The sequence below is a fragment of the Cebidichthys violaceus genome, unplaced genomic scaffold (assembly GCF_023349555.1).
Source record: "Cebidichthys violaceus isolate CVI_PGR_0920_01 unplaced genomic scaffold, fCebVio1.0.p SCAF_11, whole genome shotgun sequence".
In the NCBI taxonomy this organism is placed as follows: Eukaryota; Metazoa; Chordata; class Actinopteri; order Perciformes; family Stichaeidae; genus Cebidichthys; species Cebidichthys violaceus.
In genome coordinates this window covers 3,521,561-3,542,716 of record NW_027176274.1, presented here as the reverse complement: position 1 = coordinate 3,542,716, position 21,156 = coordinate 3,521,561, and the positions used below count along the sequence as shown (strand labels likewise).

Here is a 21,156-nt window from a genome sequence, read left to right as displayed (position 1 = left end):
GTTGAATGATGACAGCTATTTATCCAATTCATATTCTAGCACTCAAAGTACAAGCAGATGTTGCCGTTCAAAGAAGGGACGGATCATGCTGGAAGCCAGACTTCAGCACGGGAAACAGAGGTGGAGTGGAACCTCCTCATTTTAATGTCGCCTCTTTGACATACCGCAGCACCAACAGGTGTGGCACCGCCGTAGTGTTTGTCCCTGCACGGCTGCCGTCGGAGAAGTGGCTCACAATCATCAACACACAACTGTCAGAGACAACTTCTGCTTTCACTGCGGTGTACTGATTTGATTATACATCACTGATATACTCCATAGCTCAGTGTTTCAGAGCTACACACAATTATTGGGACTTATTCAGAGGTGCTGCGTCACAAATCTCCCGAGTTCGATCTGGCAGTTGGTAAGTTTAGTTAGCTTATTTTAGCAGCGGTAGCATTAAGCTAAATAACTTCAGTTTGTTAGCTTTACCGTCGCTGGTATTGGCAATATACGACATTCATGTTTTATTTAAGGGGGAAAGTATTCCGCTTTATGTTACAGAATGTTATACCTGGCAAGATAGTTACAATTGTCTCTATTGTCACTCGCCTTCTGAACATGTATGTAGTTTATTAGCTAGCTAATCTCGGTGTACGTCGCGTTAAATGGCTTTAAATTAACGTTAAAGTGACTACAGGTTCCGTGTTGTTGAGATGTGTGTGTGTCCACAGACACCGAGACAAGTGAGTGATGTATGGCTAAGTGTTTTATCTCGTTTAATGTGAAGCACAGACGGAGGAGCGTGGTGCAACAATGACACAACTCTCAAATAGTTTTACTGGGCTGTTGTGACTTGTCAGCAGAATCCAGCAAAACGCTAAAGATCAAAAGAAACCACTATTGCTCCCAGAGGATCCATCACAAACGAGCTGCCTCGCGACTCCAATCAGTACCACAAAATGTCACTTGTTGAAGCTGAGATTAGTAGTTTGATAAAATAAGAATAACTCAAGGTTTCTGAGCTCACTGATTTAAGACTGTAAGGTGCAGTTAAAAACAGCTAGGAAGTCTTTTATGTATTAATGTACCGATAAGATAACTAAACATCAAATGTGATGTATAACTAATGTCAAACTAGTTTTAGAGCTCAGTGTTGACACTAAAATACAAGTTTATCTCTCTGGAAAGTTGAAAAACAGTTACAAAATATTATAAAGTTTGAAAACAGTCAGTGCTGTAGTCCTCGAAATTGACATAATTGCTAACATGATGAAGAATATTATTTTGATCTTGAGACCTGTCTTTTTTTTTTTTGCACATGCCAACACTTTTTTTGTTTTCTTGACAAACAGGTGTGATACAAAGATAAGCACTTGAAGCCAGATGAACCGGTGAGGTGTTAAAACAGGAAAGAGGATTTCTGTTGTTCCTGCAAACTGATTTATAGTTGGGAGTGAACAGAAGACAAGAGCTTTGTAAACAATGTTGATAAAGATGGCATCACTATCCTGTGGAAGGGAGAGTCTGAAGTGATGGAGAACAGAGAGGAAAGGTAAACGCGCACACACACACACACACACACACACAGACACACACACACACAGGCCAAATCTTGTTTGTTTTTTTAAGTGTGACAAGATGTGAGATTTAGTCCACTGATCTCTCAGTCTAACAGTTAAACTAAATTACTATATAGAGCAACTTTCATATCATTTGTTCAGTTCAAATTGCTTTAAAAGTGACTGAAAGTAATTCAAGGTTTGTATGATATGTTACAAGAAAATGTCTGGCTAAGTAGCTTCACAATAGTTAGGCTAAGCTATGAAATGCAATATTGCATGATGTTGAAAAAAGTACTATTGTACATGATGTGGTTATTATTGTTGTAAGTGTCCTTCCTGCAGAAGGGGGAGGAGTTATGTAGTCTGATGGCCCCAGGTAGAAAAGGCTTCCTGTGGCGTTCTGTGGTGCACCTCAGCATCCTTTCTCTTTCTCCACAGACCTTTGCCTTAGTTCAGGTTATGTCGAAATGTAAGGCCCATTTCAGGCTAAAGGTAGTGACTCATTTGCATGTATCATTGCAGCCCTGCAGATGAGCGTGCCCCCACACCTCCAGAGCGAGGGCTGCTCCACATCTGGCAGTCAGCGGGCCCCAGTGCGCAGCCCTGTCCCGAGAGAGTGCTGCTGTCCAGGCCTGTCCTTCAGGCCAGCCTGGGAGAACACCATGGACTCCTGCTGACACAGGGTGAGTGTGTGTTTGGGACAATAGGGTTGTGCGATTAACACGCATAATAACACTCATACTCCTATCGTGATCTTAAAAAGATTGCCAAGTTACACTCAGTTGTTGCTGTTGTCCAGGTGGACAGGTCTATTCCTTTGGAGAGCTGTCGTGGAGGAATTTGAGCATCCCGGTGTCTGCTCCGTTGCTGGAGGTCTCTCTGCTGGGGAGGACGATGGTCCGTGTGTCCGCTGGTGGTTTCCACTGCGGAGCGCTAAGCGAGCAGGGCAGCGTCTACATGTGGGGGGAGAACACTGCAGGACAGTGTGGGCTGACTGAGAGGGGCACAGACGCAAGCATCACAGGTTAGTAAACGCCTTATCTCCTTCCTTCCTCCCTGTCTTCTTTTCTACCCACATTCCCTCGGTTGTTTGTCCATTCTACCCTTTCTTTATATTATATATATTCATAAGATATATGAATCCTCCAGTTCCAGAGCCCTGCCCGGTCAGTGTGGTGGACAGCGACGTCGTTCCTCCAATGGTGGTTCGGGTCGTGGATCTGGCTCTTGGACGGGAGCACAGCCTGGCTCTGTCGGCCCAGAACGAGCTGTGGGCGTGGGGAAGCGGCTGCCAACTCGGCCTGGTCACCAACACCTTTCCTGTGTGGAGACCGCAGAAGGTAACGTGTATAAAGCTCAATTCATTTCATATGTCAACAAGACAAAATGAAAAGCGTTGACTCAACCCGGTTGTGGATATTGATACTTTTGTTGAATATGGAATCTTTTAGCTGGTGAGAAAAATGAGACTAAATGTGTGCACTGATTGAGATGATGAACATTTGTATTATTTCCATCTCTGGCACAGGTGGAGCACTTGGCAGGCAGACATGTCATTCAGGTACTTTCTCTTCCTTATATCTCCTTTGCATACTACGTTCTGTGTCCAGAAATACCACCTCTGTTTTGTTTTTTTTATCCACAGGTGGCTTGTGGTGCCTACCACAGCCTGGCCCTGGTTCGCAGATTACCTCAACAGAATACCCAGAATCCTTCTGAGAAGAGGCAGCGGGGTCAGTCGCCTCACTATTCAGTGACAGAAAGGGAGGAGCCGTTTGCAGCTGATTCAGGTCACTACTGTCCGCTGGGGGTGGAGCTGAGAGACGAGGTAACTTACAGAAAAATAGCCCTAATATCCTGTTATACGCAGAAAGATACAAATGTAAAGACTCTAAATGCTTTTAACATGTTTTAGGTGAAGCATCTATAAGCATAGATGCTTATTTAAGAGGTTCAGCCTTTTCGCCGTTGGTTGATGCTCTTCTTTGGTTTTCGTTGCCAGACCTCTCCAAAAAGAAGAGACCCCAGTCGAAGGTTCCAACCTGCAGCCGGTTTATCTCCATTTTCTGAAGATGTCAATTCTAACACTAAACAGTACGGTTTTACATAATTCATTGATTTCTTTTTTATCTCTCCATTTGTTGCATTTAACTTTTATCTATTTCTGTGGGTTTTTTTCTGCTTTCTCTCTCTTTCTCTTCCCTCCATTGCAAAACTTAAGGACGAATCTTCCGGTTGGACACACTCCCCCACTCAATGAGACAGACGGCGGTCCCAAGTCTCACCCACTGCCAGGCTGGAGAGCCAGTAAGAACCCTGCTTTCCCTGACGAAGCAGAGCTCCAGAACCTCCTCCGGAAACTCTCTAGTCACTCGCTGGAGATGCGCCACACCACCGGGCCAGGAGATACCGACTCACTGAGCAGTTTCACTTCAGGTTGGTAATTCTGTTCCTTCTTTCTTTGTTTTGAAGGTTGTGCATTTGTTCTTTTGTGTTTTAACTCATTCAGGTCTTTATCCCTGTGTTCTTTTGCTTCTTTGTTCATTCTTTTTCCACTAGTTTCTTAATTTATTCATAGCTGTTTGCACCTTGTTAATGTTGTTGTTCATTGCTTTGCTTCTTCCATTTGTTCCTTTGTTCACTTCATTGTTGCTTTGTTCTATTTTATTTCTGCTAAAATGTTTTTATTCCTTCTCTCCAGATGACAGCTGTGTTTCCTCAACTCCTTCCACGGATCTGTTGACTTCAAGCTGCAAAGAAGATTCACCAATTAAGAATCAAACCAACAAGTAAGACCAAGTTCACTAGTACATTACAGGAGATACACATACAATGTATTTGCTGCCTGGTCTTTGACCTCCTTTCCTCCTGTAACAGTGGAGTGGCCGCGCCGTACTCCTCCTCTCCTGTGTGCTTGGAAGAAGTTCGGCTTTGTCTGGAGGCCGAGAAGAATGCGCTGCAGGGAGCAAAGAGCACCAGTCTCACAAATATAAACCAGAAGGGGAAAGCAGCAGCAAATAGGAGACGCTCTCTGCCGGGAACACCCACCCGTGGTAGGAATAGTAGGGTTTGAACCACTTGGCCACACGTTTGGGCAATATTTACTTTCTTGCTAAGAGTTAGATAAGATTGGAACCCTGAGCCGTAAGTATAAAACCAGGAGGCTATTAGCGTAGCTTAGCATAAAGACTGGCAGACGCTGTTCACCAATAATTATTTAGCCACGTGTGACAGAACCAGGCTAGCTGTTTTCCCCCTATTTTCAGTCTTTGTGCTGAGCTAAGCTAACTGTCTGTTTGGTCCGGCTTCATGTAAAGGGTACAGATATGAGATTAGTTCCAATCTTCAATGCACTTCTCATACATTATCTGGTACCAATGGAGTAAACGGCAGAATCACTGAAATGTGTTCTTCTGTGAAGATGCAGCATGGCTAACAAGGAAGAACAATACAAACGGTATCTCCAACAGAAACACACAATACTTCCTGTGTTTGCCTTTCCCTTTGACGTCACTACATCAGATCCACTGATGTATAAGTCAGGATCAGCATACACATGCTCTCATGTGACTATCTTGAGATAACATGAATATGACTTCACATTGAAAATCAGAAAGTCTTTTATTCACAGTATAACTTGTCTTGACTAAGCTAAATGAGACGAATGTTGTGATGTATGTTCCCATTGTTCAATTAACCATTTTAAAGTCTCTTTAACTTTATATATATCCACAGCGTAATGTATGACGGTCATGGATAACGCCACAGACAACAGGCCGACACATTGTTGGACCTTTTTAGGGGAATGGTGATTAGCAAACGCAGCAGACCAACTTCTTGTTTCTGGTTTGGAGTGTCGGAATGAAAGTCTGTTATTGGCCTGTGGTAGACCAAAGACATCTTTAGTAAACTGACACTCATACAATTGAATGAATTATTTGATTTAATCGACAGATCTGTTCAACTGTTTCTCCACAAAGAATAACACAAAAGCACCGCTTTAAATATTGTCTTTAATTCAGCGTGGAAAAAAAGACTAATATACTGAAGAAATCTTAGTCGACAAAGACCAAGGCGACCGATTAGTCGTCTAACCGGCTGAGAGGGGGGCAGCCCTTAGCTGTAAATAGTTGATAACCTTTGTAAACCTGTGTGGCTGATCAGAAGGACCTCAGGATGTTCCCCACACCGTCGTTGCCGCCGTGATTTCCGATTTCCCACAGCTCACTGCTGGCTATTGTTAGGATACAAGATTCTACGAGTTCCAGAGGAGCTCGCTAAGTCATCAGGGCTAGTTCTTACCAAACCTGTTCGGTGCGGTTTGTATGCGTTTGCCCATGTAGTTTATTTAGGCTGGTGAGAACATTGCATGTGAACTCTGGTGCTGTTTTCTTGTGGAGAAAAGGCAACACAGACCAGCTACAGGCTTGTGTTACTCTTCTTATATGTGACACTTTGTGTAGAGATTTGTTTCTCATCATGTCTTGTATTTCCCTCATTGTGTTGCGGTATGAGACGCATCATCTACTTCCTCTGTTCGTACTTGCTGTTTTTCATTTTCGGTCTTGAGAGACGTTCAAAACCAGGGCTTTACCGTTCGATCGTGTGTTTTTCTTTTCAGGGTCTCCACGGCAGCGGCGGCAGTGTGCCTGCAGGCCGTCCTCCTCTTGTGGGACCCGGGCTGCAGCACCGGAGGAGGCTGGAGAAGGGCTGCCGTCTCTGGAGACAGAAGTGTGGAGCTGGGGCCGCGGGTCTGAGGGACAACTGGGACATGGAGATCAGCTCGCCAGGTGTGGAGACGCTGACATACACACACTAAAAAAACGTGGCTGAAACTCCTCCAATGTAGACAAGCCGTGTCAGTGTTTGTGTGTGTGTGTGTGTGTGTGTGTGTGTTCAGACTCCAGCCTCTGTGCATCAAGTGTTTGACGGGCGAGGAGGTGATCAAAGTTGCCGCAGGGTCTCACCATTCACTGGCTCTCACCGCTCACTGCCAGGTAACAGACACACATTAAGCTGTCAATAAAGTTTCATGACGACTGAACAAAATGTCATAATTTCTAAGGTAAAAGTGAAGTTGGTTCTCACAAACATAGAAGTACAAGTGCACACACATTTACAGCCAGTTAACTTATCATCTCGTGTTTTTCAGGTGTACTCGTGGGGCAGCAACATGTGTGGACAGCTCGGCCACGTCAACAGTCCTGTCACTGTACCTCAACAGACAAAGGTACAGCCACCTGTCACGTCTGCTCTTTCTTTTATTCTACAGTATTTCACGTTTAGTCAAATAGTTTTAATCTCTTGAAATGCTTTTTTTCTTATGCAGTTACATAAATCAAGTCATTCACGCAATCTATTAGTTATTAGTCAGCAATTAGTCAATTAATCAATCATCTTGTGCCAAGTCATGGCATAATGCGCAGAAATATATGACTGAAAATGAGAAACGTATCATGAGGTGATCATACTGTAAAACATACACAAGGACACATGAATATGAATGTGCTGAAATATCAGAGCGAAAGAAGACAAGAGCTTCCAGTATACTGTTTGCCAGGTCACATGTTAGAATATACAACGGATCTACAACAAACCGGTACATATCCTTCTATGTTCTGTCCCTTGCTGGCCCCCGTAGCTGTCTGATGGTCTTCGGGTTTGGGACGTGTCAGCCGGTCAGAGCCACTCCCTCCTCCTGGCTGATGGAGACTGTGTCCAGCCGGTCCTGTTGTACTGCGGCCAGCAGCAAGAGCCCAAGTCAACGCAGAGGGAGAGGTCACACCAGACTCAACGCTCACCCAACAGAGCACAGAGCTATACAGTCAGACCCAACCTGCTGCCCTTCTGCATGGAGGTCTGTGTGTCCAAAGAGGAAGATGATGGGTGGAGATGAAGTGTTTTTAAATATGCTTTAAAGTTATCTGAACTTGACAACGTTATCACGCTGCGTGTTTAACATGTACTCCTTCGTTGTGTGTAGATGGATTACATTAGCCGTGTTTGCAGCGGCGGTCAGAGCTGTGCGGCGTTGGCGGACCAGAACGTCATGGGTTTTATCTCCGCTATCCATGAGCTGGCCTCCAGAGAGAGACAGTTTTACTGCTGGTTGAGCAGCGTCAGGAAGCTCCTCCTCACACCGCTACGGAACAGGGGTGAGGAGGACTCGCTACCGACTCATTCTCTGTTGATCAGCACCAGTTGCTGTCGTGTGCCGACTCTGCGTTTTCACCTCTGACGACCCCCCCCACAATTGAATGTTCCTCTTAAATATGAACGAAAAAGAAACGTATGAAATTGCGGCAAATGGAAAGAACTGTCCGTAAAATGCAACAATGTATCTGTGAAATACTGCATGCACGATTTGAGCATCTAATAAGTGAATGCGTGAACCTGACGTGTGTGTTTCTGTGTGTGCACAGAGAGTGTGTGTCCGTCGTTGGGGGAGCCGTGCACTCATCTCTTCTTCTCTCTCTGTGAGAGTTTTGTTCGTCTGAGCTTCCTGACCGGTCGACACTCGGCGTCACTCAGCTACTTCCTGCACGATGTGCAGGGTTGTGATGTCACTTCCCTTCCCCTGCTGACGCACACTGAGCACTTTCTGGACATTTATAAAGAGTAAGGTTCATCTTTTTATTTCATTTTTTTAAATCTTTTTTTTTTTTTTTTGTGTTCCTGCTTTTTGTGTATTTTTTTATTATTTTAGTGTGTACTTTATTCCCAGTCTCACTATTTTCTTGTGCTTATATCTTATTCTCATTTACTTCTCATTACTGTGTTTTTTACTAGTTTATTTCTCACGGTGACAATTATTTAATTCACGCTGAATTGAATAATGGTAAAGACTTTATAACGTGTCATGTGAAAGCCACGGATTCAAAATATTTTTCCTTTTTTTTGTTGGAGCATCTGAATGTTTGATTGCTGTTGGGATGCAATGACAATTTCAACGAGTATAACAAAAGGGGTTTCTAAAATACATAACTCACCCTAGTGAGGACTTTACGGTGGATCTAGTGCGTGAAGTCAAATGAAAACCCAGCTCTCTCTCCGTGTCTCTCTCTCTCTCTCCAGGTATTGCTCTTCAGTCGGTAACTTCCAGGTGATGGGTGGATTCCGATCGCTCCATAAACTCTCACTGTAAGCTCCTTTCTATTTTGTTCTTTTCCTGAAGTAAATTGAGCTCCCATCGACTGAAGACAGACGCATATTTAGATGAAGATGATGGAGTCCTGTTGGCGTCTCATTCCTCTTTGTGTCTGTCTGCCTGTCTACTGTGCAGTGAGTGTTTAGGCTCTCGGCAGACCGAGCTCGCTCAGCTGTGTGTCTCAGACCGGTCCGTCAGTGGTAATGTTGACCTGGTGTCCTTGTTGTACTGGCCTCTGCAGCAGCTCCACCAGCACAGCCGAGTCCTGCTCAAACTGGCAGCCTGTTACGATGTGGTGAGAAGGATTCTCACTGCTCTCTCGTTCCTCTTCTTCTCTCTGTCTGCTCGCTCTGTCTGCTCGCTCTCTCTCTCTCTCTCTCTCTCTCTCTCTCTCTCTCTCTCTCTCTCTCTCTCTCTCTTCTCTCTCTCTGTCGCTCTGTCTCTCTCTGTCTGTCTCTGTCTCTCTCTCTCTGTCTCTTTGTCTCTGTCTCTCTGTCTGTCTGTCTATCTCTGTCTCTCTCTGTCTCTGTCTCTCTTTGTCTCTGTCTCTCTCTCTGTCTCTCTTTCTCTCTCTCCAAATCTCTTTTTTTTTTCCACGATTGAGTAACTTTACAAATATTGTAACCTATTACTGTCATAGAACACCTGTTCTTAGATAGTTCTTCTTGTGATGAAGTCACTCCTCATTATATTCACTCCAGTGGAGATGAGATATTCCACTGTATCTTCCTCATTTTGAGGGCAGAGTTGTTCCGGTGGTCAGGCAGTCTGCTTGAATCTACTGTCTATTTTGAACTGTGATCCGTTAATTATGTGTTTTACTGTCGTAACAACGGCCAAGTGGAATCTTCTTTATGTTCTACAATTAAAAAGAAAGAAACAGTAATTAAACCCTTCTAGTTTTTTTTTTTCTTTTTCTCCCCCAGTTAACTACAGAGTATCAGTCCCTCCATCAGGGCTGCAGTCAGTATGACTCCCTGTCTTTGTCCCTGTTGAGGAGGAAGAAGGAGGCTGAAACCACCTTCCTCTTCTGGAGCACCCACTCTGGGAAAACTACCGTGAGCACAACTCTCTGTTAAGTTATTCAACCCTGCATAGTCATATCTCCTGTCTCTATTGCCTTTATCGGCTAGTTTTCTACAGTGGTACAGAAAGTCTCAAGCGGGTAATTCACAAGCGCAGCGTGCCGACCTACTCTTAAGTGTATCTGTCAGATTTTAGTCAGCAAATATGCATTGTGTGTTTGTTCCTCAGGAGGCCCTGCGTCTCCCACAGCGCCGTGTGGTGTGTGAAAGCAGCAACAGATCGCTGACTCTGCAGAACGCCGGGCGGTTCTCCAACCACTGGTTCATACTGTTCAATGACACACTGGTGCACACACAGGTACACACACACACACACACACACACACACACACACACACACACACACACACACACATGCAAACAGAACATCTGTGCAAAAATAGCCAAATGATGGTATTTGTGTTATACTTGTGGACACCAGTAATTGTCTGCAGACAGAACTTTTAATATTTAACTTCAGTGACAGTGAATAACTGCAACATCTAGTAGAGAGAAAAGTCCCAGGATCTTAGTTAGTCTTGTTTGGACCACACAAAGCTTCCACTGGATGTGTGTTTCTGGACGTCTTACCATGTTCCGCAGATAACGTTGATGTGTGTACATTGTATCTTTCATTCACTCAGGGTGCCATTCCCTCTCAGAGCATCGTAAGTATATCTGACACCAGTTCACCCACCCTGAGCTTTGTGCTGCAGCAGCATGGGCTGGGCTGGCCTCTGTTCGGTGCTTTCCATCTGACAGGCTCACATGGGATTAGAGAGCAAATACAGAAATGTTAACAAAGGAATATGGGTAATGTTGAAGGGACTGTTCACACAAAACCCAAAACATAGAATTCACCTCTAGCTCAAACTACTGTAGTTCAGGGAATGAGCCCTGCAACAAATCCTCCTTTCATGGAGGATTATATATTTTTCTTTTCATCAATTTTGTGTTAAAAATCCCCTGTATTGTGTTATTCGTTCATAGTTCTTCCACCCTAGACTAACGGAATAAATATCGGGCGTTGTAATATTGCACACCTTAGCATTGCAGACGTCCTGTGTTAACATTTATTTTGCATGTCCTGATGGCCAATTCTGAGCTTTAGCTGCTACCAAACAGTGTGTGTGTGTGTGTGTGTGTGTGTGTGTGTGTGTGTGTGTGTGTGTCTCTCTCTCTCTCTCTCTCTCTCTCTCTCTCTCTCTCTCTCTCTCTCTCTCTCTCTCTCTCTCTCTCTCTCTCTCTCTCTCTCTCGTGGTTTTAGGTTCATGTCCCGTGATGTGTGTAGTAGACCCTTATACACATTGTTGATCCAGCATTGCCTTCTGTTTATGCATTTTAAATTTAGTAATTGAACTTTGTTAAATTAATCTGGATAAAATAAACTAAAGGAATACGAGAGTTTGCATGTTTTTGTGTGTATTATTAATAAACCACGTGTACTTGGCATCATTGTTAGTCATTCTTCTGAGGGAGACTTTTGAATTACCTACTTTCAAAGAATTCTTGTTTTTAGTTGCAGTATATAAAAGTCATGGACTTGAAACTTAAGATAAGTCAATCAATCAAAAATCAAATGTATGCTTTGGGAAATGTTTTTTATTTAAGTTTGGTTTAGGTCTGTCCAATGCGTTCTGGTTTAGTTTAATGTATTGCTGCTCTTTGTCTCTCTGCAGTTCTCCACTCATCACATCTACCCTCTGAGCTGTCTGTGGGTGAAACCAGTGACTGAAGACAGCAGCGGACTGTGAGTTTGTTGCATTTCAAAAAAATCCAAACTATGAAGGCTAACATGATAAAATACTAATAGAAATGCTTGGTTGCGACAGTAAAACCAGTGAGCCAACAGTGTTTTATGATGATGAATATTAAAGACGTCTCACTCGCCCCCACGAGTACAGTAATGTCACGCTTTAGCCTGGTTTGCTAATACCACAAACATGTACACAGTGTGATGTCACCCAGGTTCTGAAGGGATCCTGGATTTTGAGATCGCTCATAACATCCATATTAGGTCATTGGTTTGGCCGTGGAGCCGCCGAGTTGAAGCTAATCAAACAAGCAACAAACATCATGGCTCTCATTTAAAGAAAATCTAGCGTGAACCATAACACTCTTTAAACTGTAATATCAAAGTTATGGCAACATTTTCCCAGAGACACATATTAGAGGACATTAAATTAGTTCATTGTTCACTGTTCATTCTCTTTTTAGTGACTCAATTCTTTGGCTCCAGCATCTAGTGGCTAGAAGAGGAACTACATGTTAGTGCTGGTGAACATTCAGCCTCGGTGGTTGCTTACTGCGTAGCTGATATCTGGGTTTATCTCTGGAACTACATTAGATATAAATGCTTTATTGTCTTCCATCCTTTCATGACCTTCTCTCAGTTTGTAAAACGTGTTACAGATACATTATTGTCCTTGTGTCTTCAGCTATGCCATCAAAATAACATGTCCAGAGGAGAGTTTCACCCTGGTGGCCTCGACGCCACAAGAGAAGGTACATCTGTACTTTACGCTCTCATTACTTACTTATTGCAACTTGGTTGTCATTCAAGAAGTTTTAGGCAAATTGTTTTTTTGTAAATGATTCTGCAAATCTTAAAAAAAAACAATTTAAACTTGTTTAATGTAGAATGTTGTTTCAATATTAATAAGTATAAAGTACTAAGACATTTTGTGATTAGTAGTGATGAGATTTGTGAATAAATAATGACGGCATTATTACTAAACAGCAGTTTTGGTTGTTTTTTTTTGCTTATTCGCTGCAACAAGCATCAAATGCAACTAGCTAATCCTAAAAACAAAACTGTCTCTTTACATGTTTCCTTCAGTGTGGGTTTTTGACATAGACAACATTAGTTGTCTTCACCTCAGCAAAAACTGGCACTGTATGAAATGCAACTTTGTGGAGCAAATGTGAGCAGCTCATTTTTGGAGTTTAGTCTTAAATGTTTGACGTTGTCGTCTTCAATTCAGAATTCTCTGCTCTTATTCTGCCTCCATTCTTTCTTAAAAACACTCACTTTTGTTTTCTGTCTCTCCAGAACAAGTGGCTACTGTCTCTTAACCAGGCGGTGGATCAGGTGCTGGGCGGCGCGGGTCAAGGATCGTCGCCGGGGTTGACGGCAATGTCTCGCACGGCCTCCTACTCGTTCACTGGAGAGGGCCGCTTTAAAGACGCCCATTACACCGGGGGCTGGCTGGCAGGACGAGTTCACGGCAGGTTAGAGAGTTTGTTTCTCTCAAATACAAGTCACTGCTTATATTTGACATCCAACATGCGTCAGTACATCCTATGCAGCAGTGAGACAAAAATAGTTTGATAGTTAAATGTATTTGCCTTCACAGAGGCACCATGAAGTGGCCAGATGGACGGACCTACAGCGGGAACTTTAAGAATGGACAGGAGGATGGGTACGTATATTAACCTGGTGTAGTACTAAAGAGGTAGTGCATTAACCTGGTGTAGTACTAAAGAGGTAGTACATTAACCTGGTGTAGTACTAAAGAGCTAGTACATTAACCTGGTGTAGCACTAAAGAGCTAGTGCATTAACCTGGTGTAGTACTAAAGAGGTAGTACATTAACCTGGTGTAGTACTAAAGAGGTAGTACATTAACCTGGTGTAGTACTAAAGAGGTAGTGCATTAACCTGGTGTAGTACTAAAGAGGTAGTACATTAACCTGGTGTAGTACTAAAGAGCTAGTACATTAACCTGGTGTAGCACTAAAGAGCTAGTGCATTAACCTGGTGTAGTACTAAAGAGGTAGTACATTAACCTGGTGTAGTACTAAAGAGCTAGTACATTAACCTGGTGTAGTACTAAAGAGGTAGTACATTAACCTGGTGTAGTACTAAAGAGCTAGTGCATTAACCTGGTGTAGTACTAAAGAGCTAGTACATTAACCTGGTGTAGTACTAAAGAGCTAGTGCATTAACCTGGTGTAGTACTAAAGAGCTAGTACATTAACCTGGTGTAGCACTAAAGAGCTAGTACATTAACCTGGTGTAGCACTAAAGAGCTAGTACATTAACCTGGTGTAGCACTAAAGAGCTAGTACATTAACCTGGTGTAGCACTAAAGAGCTAGTACATTAACCTGGTGTAGTACTAAAGAGCTAGTACATTAACCTGGTGTAGCACTAAAGAGCTAGTACATTAACCTGGTGTAGTACTAAAGAGCTAGTACATTAACCTGGTGTAGCACTAAAGAGGTAGTACATTAACCTGGTGTAGCACTAAAGAGGTAGTGCATTAACCTGGTGTAGTACTAAAGAGCTAGTACATTAACCTGGTGTAGCACTAAAGAGCTAGTACATTAACCTGGTGTAGCACTAAAGAGCTAGTACATTAACCTGGTGTAGTACTAAAGAGCTAGTACATTAACCTGGTGTAGCACTAAAGAGGTAGTACATTAACCTGGTGTAGTACTAAAGAGCTAGTACATTAACCTGGTGTAGCACTAAAGAGCTAGTACATTAACCTGGTGTAGTACTAAAGAGCTAGTACATTAACCTGGTGTAGTACTAAAGAGGTAGTACATTAACCTGGTGTAGCACTAAAGAGCTAGTACATTAACCTGGTGTAGCACTAAAGAGGTAGTACATTAACCTGGTGTAGTACTAAAGAGCTAGTACATTAACCTGGTGTAGTACTAAAGAGCTAGTACATTAACCTGGTGTAGTACTAAAGAGCTAGTACATTAACCTGGTGTAGTACTAAAGAGCTAGTACATTAACCTGGTGTAGTACTAAAGAGGTAGTACATTAACCTGGTGTAGTACTAAAGAGCTAGTACATTAACCTGGTGTAGCAGTAAAGAGCTAGTACATTAACCTGGTGTAGCAGTAAAGAGCTAGTACATTAACCTGGTGTAGTACTAAAGAGGTAGTACATTAACCTGGTGTAGTACTAAAGAGGTAGTACATTAACCTGGTGTAGTACTAAAGAGCTAGTACATTAACCTGGTGTAGTACTAAAGAGGTAGTACATTAACCTGGTGTAGTACTAAAGAGCTAGTACATTAACCTGGTGTAGCAGTAAAGAGCTAGTACATTAACCTGGTGTAGCAGTAAAGAGCTAGTACATTAACCTGGTGTAGTACTAAAGAGGTAGTACATTAACCTGGTGTAGTACTAAAGAGGTAGTACATTAACCTGGTGTAGCACTAAAGAGCTAGTACATTAACCTGGTGTAGTACTAAAGAGGTAGTACATTAACCTGGTGTAGCAGTAAAGAGCTAGTACATTAACCTGGTGTAGCAGTAAAGAGCTAGTACATTAACCTGGTGTAGTACTAAAGAGGTAGTGCATTAACCTGGTGTAGCAGTAAAGAGCTAGTACATTAACCTGGTGTAGCAGTAAAGAGCTAGTACATTAACCTGGTGTAGCAGTAAAGAGCTAGTACATTAACCTGGTGTAGCAGTAAAGAGCTAGTACATTAACCTGGTGTAGCAGTAAAGAGCTAGTACATTAACCTGGTGTAGTACTAAAGAGGTAGTACATTAACCTGGTGTAGTACTAAAGAGGTAGTACATTAACCTGGTGTAGCACTAAAGAGCTAGTTTATGTTCGACGTTGTTAATTTGCACTATGACACATCTTTCTACCTTTTAAGGTGACGTTAGAATATTTATATACTTGCAGAAACTGTAAATATCTGTGATTTTCAGTCTTATATTTTCAAACACCCGGTATGCGTGAAACAGTGAAACCAGCTGCTGGTTATTCATACTGCAGCTGTGTGATTAACTAGCAGAGATTCAACATTCCTGGTCAATTGTTCTTTCTCTTTCCAGCTATGGAGAGTGTATAATGCCTGACAAAGTGCTGAATAAGCCAGACAGCTACCAAGGACACTGGAGAGATGGCAAGATCCATGGTTTCGGCAAGTACAAGTCAGTACACTGTTTTCTACTGACCTTTTAGTAAAGTACGTAGGATTGGACAAATGAACTGCATATATATTGTATATAACAGAGCTACAGCGGTCTTCATCACCAAAATCATATTTGAATCACAGAGGTCTGGTGTTTAGTTGCAGTACTTATGTATGTATTACTAATGTAAATGTACAACCATGTCAGCCGTAGTGCCCTTTAGCACGTGACCATGGTACATGGTGCAACAGGTATTCATGTCTCTGGTGGTTCTACCAAGGTATGCCAGTGGCGAGGTGTACGAGGGCTGTTTCTGTGACGGGCAGAGGCACGGTTACGGCATGCTGAACTCCGGTACGCTGGCCAAAAAGTCTTCCAGCGTCTTCATTGGCCAGTGGGTCCACGACAAGAAGACGGGATACGGAGTCTACGATGACATCACCAGGTCTGATCCACCAAAAAAAAAAAAAAAGCTCCATTGACATTGTCGCATTTTACTCGATCTGGACAATATCGGCTCCTAAAGCACAAAAACATGGCCGTGATGATGATTTGATTTAGGTGTTGTTCATGGAGACACACACACACACACAGCTGCCTCTAGTCACTGCTCTCGTGTGCTCTTCCCAGAGGTGAGAAGTACATGGGACTGTGGTCGGACGAGCAGCGGCATGGCAGCGCCGTGGTTGTCACCCAGTGCGGTTTGTACTACGAAGGGATCTTCAGAGACAACAAGATGTGTGTAAGTTCACCCTAGAGCTTGAATAGAGTCTGTGCCATTGTCACGCGTGAGCCTGGAGCAGTACTTGGTCTGAGGAGCTTTAAACTTAGATTACCCAGTAGATAAATAGTGATCTATTTTTATCATGTCATATCTCTCATCGTTCAGTCTTTTTTTAAGTGTATGGAATGTATTTAGAGATAAAACGTCTTTGGAGATGCTCTGATGTGACAGAAGGTGATGCCACTGAGCTTTGATTTTTCTCCCATCATCATTTTGCAGGTGCTAAATGGCTTTCAGGCAACGATGTGCTGAAAACAATAATAATTCAATTAAATAATATTTGTTTGTCTGTTTATTGCTCCCATCAGGGCCCAGGTCTGTTGGTGTCCGATGATGACACAGCTTTACATGGGGAGTTTTCTGAGGACTGGACTGTCAACGGGAAGGTAGAAAGCTCTGTCTGTATGTCTGTCGTGCTCTCTAGACATTTCTGTCCCTAAGGGCGTCTCGTGTCCACGTCTAATGGTCTTTACAGCTTTCTACCGTAACTGGTTGTCTTTCTTTAGGACTGCATGAGTAATTTAGAAAATGTGTTACTTGTCTTTTTGTACTTAATTCGCAACTTCAAATCTCAGTGTTGTTAAAGCGAAATGTCCCAGTCAGTCACCAGAAAACCCGACCTCCACAACTACAAGACGCCTGACATCATTTCATATACATTCATCACTCCCGTCCCTTCTTCTTCAGGGTGTTTTGTCCCTGCCTAACGGGGACTGCTTGGAGGGCCTGTTCAGTGGAGAGTGGACGGCGGGGCTGAAAGTAGTTGGAACGTACTTCAAACCGTCTGCAGATGAACCGGAAAACAAAGAGAGAAACAGCCTGCTGTGAGTATTACTTTGTACTCTTTTAAATCCTGGATTGTGTGTAATCTTTCTTTGCCTTCTGATATTCTTTTGTGTGAATGTTCATGTGTTCATGTGAGTTTATCTGTGAATGAATGTTATTGTGAGGCCGATTGGTGTCACTCAGTTTTGTATCATGGGGTGCTCATGTCATGTTTGGTATTTTTTTTTTAAATGTTTGCAGCCGGATGGGTCAGTACGCGGTGCCTGCAGGTCAGAGGTGGCTCTGTGTGTTTGACGAGTGTTGGAGTCGACTGGGCTGTGACTCTGCTGGGAGAGGAGACAGGACTGCGGCCTGGGACAACATTGCTGTGACTATAACAACTGCAAGGCGACAAAGGTAGATACGGCAACGCACACACACACACACACACACACACACACAGAAGCAAGGTGCAGCACCCAGTACGCGATCAATTCGCATTAACTCACATCCGCCTGCAATGAATCGAAGCGGATCTCGTTGCCAGCCTAATCACATGTAGTGGGGGAAAACAGCTGTATGTTAAAATAAGTGAGTGTGTGTGTGTGTGTGTGTGTGTGTGTGTGTGTGTGTGTGTGTGTGTGTGTGTGTGTGTGTGTGTGTGTGTGTGTGTGTGTGTGTGTGTGTGTGTGTTTGTTTGTAGCCCAGATCTCACTCGGTCTCAGAGTAAAGCTTTGGAGTGTTTGGAGTTTATCCCTCAGCATGGAGAACCGGTGACCACGGCAAACTACGACAACATACGAAGATACTTCATCAAGGTACGAGTGTCTGTGTGTGAAACAGGCACTAAACTAATACAGAGAGTCTACCAGGAAAACTCTCTGTTCCTCTAGGTGTGGTTTTTGTTGGTGTAATACTTAAGTTTTCACTCTGTGACCGTGGTTGTGTGTCAGGCGTGTGAGACCCCTCACCACCCTCTGGGCTGGCTGGTGGAGACGTTGGTGACGGCCTACAGGATGACTTACGTCGGCGTGGGGTCCAACCGCCGGCTGCTCAGGCTGGCCGTCCAGGAGGTTCTGGCCTACCTCACTCATTTCTACAGCATCGTCAGGTAGACTCCAGCTCTCTCTCTCTCTCTCTCTCTCTCTCTCTCTCTCTCTCTCTCTCTCTCTCTCTCTCTCTCTCTCTCTCTCTCTCTCTCTCTCTCTCTCTTCAACTGCCTCTTCAGCGGCTCAGCCTCCTGTAGATGAGCATCCGGTGTTCTTCGCACGGCGTATTAATACGTCATTTGTCATTTGCTCGTAGGTTTCTCTTTCCAGGGCTACCGGATGATGGCGGCATCATCCCAGACCCGCCCGCCTCTTCATCTAAAAGCAAGCAGAACTCTAACATAGCAGAGCAAGGGTGAGTGTCACACACATGTATGAATCTGAGCGAACGCAATGGTTATGCTATTGAATTAGACGAGGCCGTGTCGTACACTGAACCTTCATCTCCGTCTCTTTTGTCCTCCAGCGGTGTTTTGGTGGTGAGCTGCTCCTCTCTGCTCCTCCCTCAGCTGCTCCCTCGACTCTACCCTCCTCTCTTTACCCTGTACTGCCTGCAGGAGGAGCAGGAGGAGGTCCAGTACTGGGAGCGCATCCTCCGACTCAACAAACAGCCCGACCAGTCGCTGCTCAGCTTCCTGGGAGTGCAGGAGTGAGTGGGCACATTCAACAAAACACACGTTTTGACCCACAGACGCTGTCTCTCTGTGGCTTTAGGATCAACGATGTCATTCTGGTTTGGTTTTTGAACGCCTTTTAACATTCGGACCCCTTCTGATGCTGAGAGCTGCTTGCTTTGTGTTCTTCTTGTAGGAAGTTCTGGCCAGTGTGGGTGTCGATACTGGGAGAGAAAAAGCAGGTTAGATGATGAATGTACTATTTTCTCCTCATGTTACTCCATTTCCTGCACCGGCTTTCAATCCACCCATCCTTCACACTCACACACACACACACACACATGAGGGGATCCCCTGTGATTCCAACATTGAAGTGTGCTCTTTTGATTTGTCCTCTATAACTGATTTTCTTTTGCAACTTTTTTATCACAGATTGTGTCCAGCAGTAAAGATGCCTGCTTTGTTTCTGCTGTAGAGACACTCCAACAAATCAGGTAGCTGCCGTGTGACCCGACTTGATAATGAGCGAAGTCACTGAGTGTGACATGACCACCTGATGCAGTGTGATTAGCAGACGAGCAGGAAATCACATCCAGACCCGTGGAGCCCGAGTTCATGTCCAACATCTCAGTTAATACAACCGCTCTATTTGCCATTTCAGTAGCGTCCGATCTGGCACCTGAACATCACGTTTTTTTAATATCATATCTGATAGTTGAGAGGGACAATTCTTCTCATTCTGCCTTAAACACAGCAGAATTCTGTATGTGTATATTTTTTTTGGGACGTGACTACAATTGAAAGTGTATGATTATGTGAATAAACAAAAAAAAAAAATGTCTCCCTACACACACGCAGCACCACCTTCACTCCGTCAGACAAACTCCTCGTCATCCAGAAGACGTTTGAGGAATTGACGCAGGAAGGAAAACCTATGCTGGATGACAACTTCCTGTGGTGCATGGATGACCTGCTCCCTCTCTTCATCTATGTGGTGCTCAGAGCAAGGTGAGTTACCACACACACACACACACACACACACACACACACACTCTGAGAAAGAGGCTTCAAAGTCGTGACTGTGTGTCGTGGTGAGACTGAACGTGTTGTGTTTCAGGATCAGGTACCTGGGAGCCGAGGTCAGTCTGATAGACGATTTAATGGATCCCAACATTCAACACGGAGAGATGGGACTGATGTTCACCACACTGAAGGTGGAACACCCCCCCCCCCCCCCCCCCCAACACACACTACTCCTTAACCAACTGACAAAAAAACAATCAAATAATACATTTCGAGGATGGTTAAAAGATGTGTGCAGTATTAGGGATTTTTTTGTTTATATCATCAATTCATCATCAGTCATTAATCCTTGATCACTTAATCATTAGTTCCATTTCTCTGCTGCAGGCCTGCTACATGCAGATCCTGCAGGAGTCTGCTATGTAGGAGCAGAGGGGACGACGCACAAAGGAGCTGCCGGATCAAAACCAGTCAAAGCAGCTGGATTCTACTGGAGCCGCTGGGAAGCTGCATACAGACGGACAGACAGAGCGACTCCTGTCAAACGGGGGAATGCTGTCTGACGCCTCGGTCACTGCTGATCCTGTCAGTACGTTACACCGCACCAAAATGTCTGTCTTTTGTATATTTAGTTTTCATAGGAAAGTAACGCATCGAAAACTGCTTTTCTATCCTCATAACATTTGGTAAGATGTCGCTGTAGATCTTTTCAGTCATATTTTTTATGAATGCATCAGCTCAGTTTTCATTTCTGAACTCAATGATAGTCATCAAACGTATTTAGTGAAAGTCACAGCGCTGACAACGTTCTTGTGAAGGTGTAACAGCGGTGCAATTCTCATTCATTACTTTACAGGATTTTTTTATTTTACAGTTTTTTTTCCCCTAAAATGTAATTCATTAGAATTTATAATAATATATTAAATATATATTGATGTCCCTGTAAGTTGTTGCACTTTATAATTCTCAAAGCAAAGATAAGTGGCTGACCAGATCCGATTTTAAAGTGAACATAATTATGAAATAACGATGTAGATATTGTTTTAATTGCCACTTTAAAAGTAGTATTTCCTGTCTTTTTACATGCATTAATGTAACAGTAGGTCTCAACCACACTAAATGCACTGTTGGAAATATTGAAATATATCAATACTGCATACAGTAGACTGTGTGTGTTTAAAAATGAGCAGTTGAGACTGCTGGTTGTCAAAAAAAAAAAATCTTTGTTTTACAAAACCAAACGATCAAATGACTCATCACTTTTCACTTTTCAGGAG

The 21,156-nt window shown here is 43.4% G+C and overlaps 1 protein-coding gene across 3 annotated transcripts; it reads left to right on the top strand.

Annotated features, from left to right (window-relative positions):
- Nucleotides 1-236: 236 nt before the first annotated feature.
- Nucleotides 237-21,038, top strand: LOC137892538 (alsin-like). Of its 3 annotated transcripts, XM_068737761.1 has the most exons (41): nt 237-406; nt 1,338-1,537; nt 2,070-2,230; nt 2,347-2,571; nt 2,697-2,887; nt 3,076-3,108; nt 3,193-3,375; nt 3,550-3,641; nt 3,769-3,983; nt 4,249-4,336; nt 4,425-4,600; nt 6,169-6,337; nt 6,448-6,544; nt 6,700-6,777; nt 7,189-7,404; nt 7,531-7,702; nt 7,970-8,165; nt 8,622-8,687; nt 8,830-8,989; nt 9,621-9,752; nt 9,949-10,077; nt 10,403-10,426; nt 11,438-11,508; nt 12,197-12,263; nt 12,811-12,989; nt 13,115-13,180; nt 15,564-15,662; nt 15,925-16,089; nt 16,275-16,386; nt 16,737-16,814; nt 17,116-17,252; nt 17,455-17,610; nt 17,897-18,011; nt 18,147-18,304; nt 18,499-18,597; nt 18,709-18,891; nt 19,053-19,098; nt 19,289-19,350; nt 19,715-19,864; nt 19,974-20,070; nt 20,267-21,038. In XM_068737761.1, exons 2-41 carry the CDS (start codon nt 1,518-1,520, stop codon nt 20,303-20,305), a joined length of 4,902 nt encoding a protein of 1,633 aa, XP_068593862.1. In that variant the 5' UTR covers nt 237-406; nt 1,338-1,517; the 3' UTR covers nt 20,306-21,038. The 3 variants fall into 3 exon arrangements, with proteins under 3 accessions (XP_068593862.1, XP_068593873.1, XP_068593884.1); XM_068737772.1 differs by lacking the exon at nt 10,403-10,426; XM_068737783.1 differs by lacking the exons at nt 18,147-18,304; nt 18,499-18,597; nt 18,709-18,891; ... (3 more) ...; nt 19,974-20,070; nt 20,267-21,038 and having other exon boundaries at nt 17,902-18,005.
- The last annotated feature ends 118 nt before the right edge of the window (nt 21,039-21,156 follow it).

Coding starts and splice junctions, on each gene's coding strand:
- LOC137892538 (XM_068737761.1), top strand. CDS start 1,518: ATGGAGAACAGAGAGGAAAG. Junction 18,892..19,052: donor AGCTTCCTGGGAGTGCAGGA/GTGAGTGGGCAC, acceptor TTCTTCTTGTAG/GAAGTTCTGGCCAGTGTGGG. Junction 19,351..19,714: donor GAGACACTCCAACAAATCAG/GTAGCTGCCGTG, acceptor ACACACACGCAG/CACCACCTTCACTCCGTCAG.